The sequence below is a fragment of the Cynoglossus semilaevis genome, chromosome 10, assembly GCF_000523025.1.
Source record: "Cynoglossus semilaevis isolate Cse_v1.0 chromosome 10, Cse_v1.0, whole genome shotgun sequence".
NCBI lineage: Eukaryota > Metazoa > Chordata > Actinopteri > Pleuronectiformes > Cynoglossidae > Cynoglossus > Cynoglossus semilaevis.
In genome coordinates, this window is record NC_024316.1 from 14,533,264 (window position 1) to 14,535,727 (window position 2,464).

General features: G+C 47.8%; 1 protein-coding gene across 1 annotated transcript in view; it reads left to right on the plus strand.

Moving 5' to 3' along the window:
• Window positions 1-37: 37 nt before the first annotated feature.
• marchf9 (membrane-associated ring finger (C3HC4) 9) overlaps window positions 38-2,464 on the plus strand; it is a 14,677-nt gene continuing 12,250 nt past the window's right edge. The window contains exon 1 of the mRNA XM_008318997.2: window positions 38-887. Coding sequence (XP_008317219.1) covers window positions 528-887 — 360 coding nt within the window. The 5' untranslated portion in view covers window positions 38-527. The remainder of the gene's footprint in view (window positions 888-2,464) is intronic.

Sequence of the window (2,464 nt, forward strand, 5' to 3'; positions counted from 1 at the left end):
CTCTGTCTGTTTTCTGCTTCGGGTAGCAAACCCATGTAGCCGCGGCTGTCTTCTCCTCCTCTCCTGCTGCAAGCCCCCCCACCCCAGTGTATGGTTTTTATACAGGGAATGTGTCTTTAAGAGCGGCAACCGAAGCAAATGGCCGGTGGAAATCACAAACAGTGATCCGAGTTGTAATGTAATCTGAGGGCGAGACGTGATGGAAGACGCATCCACGGAGGCAGCCTTTAGCTGAGTAGTTTGAGTAATGAATATTGAAGGAATGTGTCGGCCACAGGCGAAAGGGAAAATCTTTCATCCGCATTGGCTTTAAAACGCACACACACACACACACACACACATGCCATCAGAGGAAACAGAGCCTTTCATTCCCGGGATTCACCTTTAATAGGACAGCGACGGTTGAATTTACTACAATGAGGAAGAGAGTCGTCGGTCCATGAACAATAATAACAATAATAATAATAATAATAATAATAATAACAACAACAACAGAGTCAGTCTGGCCGATTCCTATGTAGCCAAACATGTTCAAGTATCGGATCCGCATGTTTTTTAATGAACTGAAAGTCCTGGTGTTTATGCGATCCGATTCGAGACAGTCCGGCTCAGACACAGAGAGACGCTCCACAGCCAACACCACCACCACCACCGCCACCACCATGCGAGGTCTGGGGATGGGCGGCTGCGGCTGGCCGCCCTTCGTCGACTGCCGTTCGCGGGACGATGAGGAGGAATACTACGGCAGCGACCCGCGGCCCCGCAGCCTGGCCTTTGAGGACAAGGAGCCCAAGCTGCAAGTGGGCCTGGACGCCGTGTCTCTGGCCAGCACCGCCAGCAGCCTGCGGACCCCCCAGTGCCGGATCTGTTTCCAAGGCCCAGAGCAGGTAGACGTGCAGCAGAGACCTGCTGACAGACAGACAGACAAACAAACAGTCAGGCAGACAAAGACACACAGCGTGTTTTCTCCCCCCATCATTTCTCTATACTTTCCATGTGTCCCTACAGTCTCTGTGTCGTCCTTGTTTCCGTGCATGAGATTCTTCCATCCTGATCACTGACTGGCTCTTTTGTTGGAAGTTTGAACCCACAACCACATTTCTGTTCCACACTTCTATCTGCCATTTTGATTTTTTTTTCCACACACAGCCAATAACAAAGACTCTGTAATTGACTCAGAACAACCATCCTGTCCTACATCTCTGCCCCCCCCCCCGTCTCCCACCCACCTCCCTCCGTCTTTATGTGAAAAATAGCAGAGTGGTTTGTAAGGCCTTATAATAACACAATAACAAGCATGAGTGTGTGTGTGTGTGTGTGTGTGTGAAGATGATACCTCCCGTCCTCACACAGGCGGTTTCTGAGGCCACCGTTGTTTTGTGGAGATGACAGCTCAGAGATGTGCCTGTCCAAACACCACTGTTTTTATAAGTACGATAATCAGAGAGTGGAGAGGCATCGGTTCCCACGCGTCTGAACCGTGGCCAGCATAGCAACAAAGAAAGTTAGCCAATTAGGTCTGCGGGATGACAAACAAAGTGATAGAATGTGTTTGAGTCACAATCGTTTTGTAATTGTAAATCAACTCCAATCAACAGGATGGTCGACCGCTGGTCTTTTCGTGGTTTCCGTTCCTGCACAGACAGTGGTGTCGTTAAGAGACGATCTAGAAAAACGTGTCATCTTTTCCTCTTCTATTTTTCTTTTTTTTTTCTCCTTCTCTCACTCTGGACCAGGCGTGGGCAAACTTTTTGACTCATTCATATGCACTAAGATACAGTATATCATGTAAAAGTCATGCATAAAGACTAAAATGCTTTTTTATCATTTTCTTCGCCATTTATTGGGGAAATGTGTATTGCAGGGAAAAGTATAATGATAATATAACATATATAATATATAATAAATTATAATTTGGAAAAGTTTGGCGGGCCAGATTATAAAGCTGAACGGGCCGCATCCGTCCCCCGGGCCTTAGTTTGCCCGTGCCTGCTCTTGACTGTGTTGTTTTGTTCAGAGTCCAAACTTGTGAGTGCGTCTTTGTGGTCTGAGGTCAAAAGGTAAAAGCCGTTGACCGGATGTGCTGAAACCTGTTCCGTCCTGTCCCAGCAGGTAGCGCTGAGGAGCAGGTGATAATTAGAAACACCGTGGATCACGTGTTGGTGCAGATGGACGTTAACGTTCGCTCATTTCTCCAAGACAGGCTAACGGTGTAATTACAGCCCATGTGCTAATTTACGATTCCTGCCTCGGAGTTTCTGTTGTCGACGACACAGTGAACCTGCGAGCGTATAAATCACTGCAGGCCTCTTTGAGATGTGCGGTCGTTTGATTTTACAGATAAGAGATCAACCCCCGCTTCTTATCTTACACACCGGAGCGTCTTCCCTTTAATAAAAGGTTGATGTTTTTGGGGCCGTGGGCTCTTTGGGCCAAGGTGACTCATCCAGCTACACATGGCTGT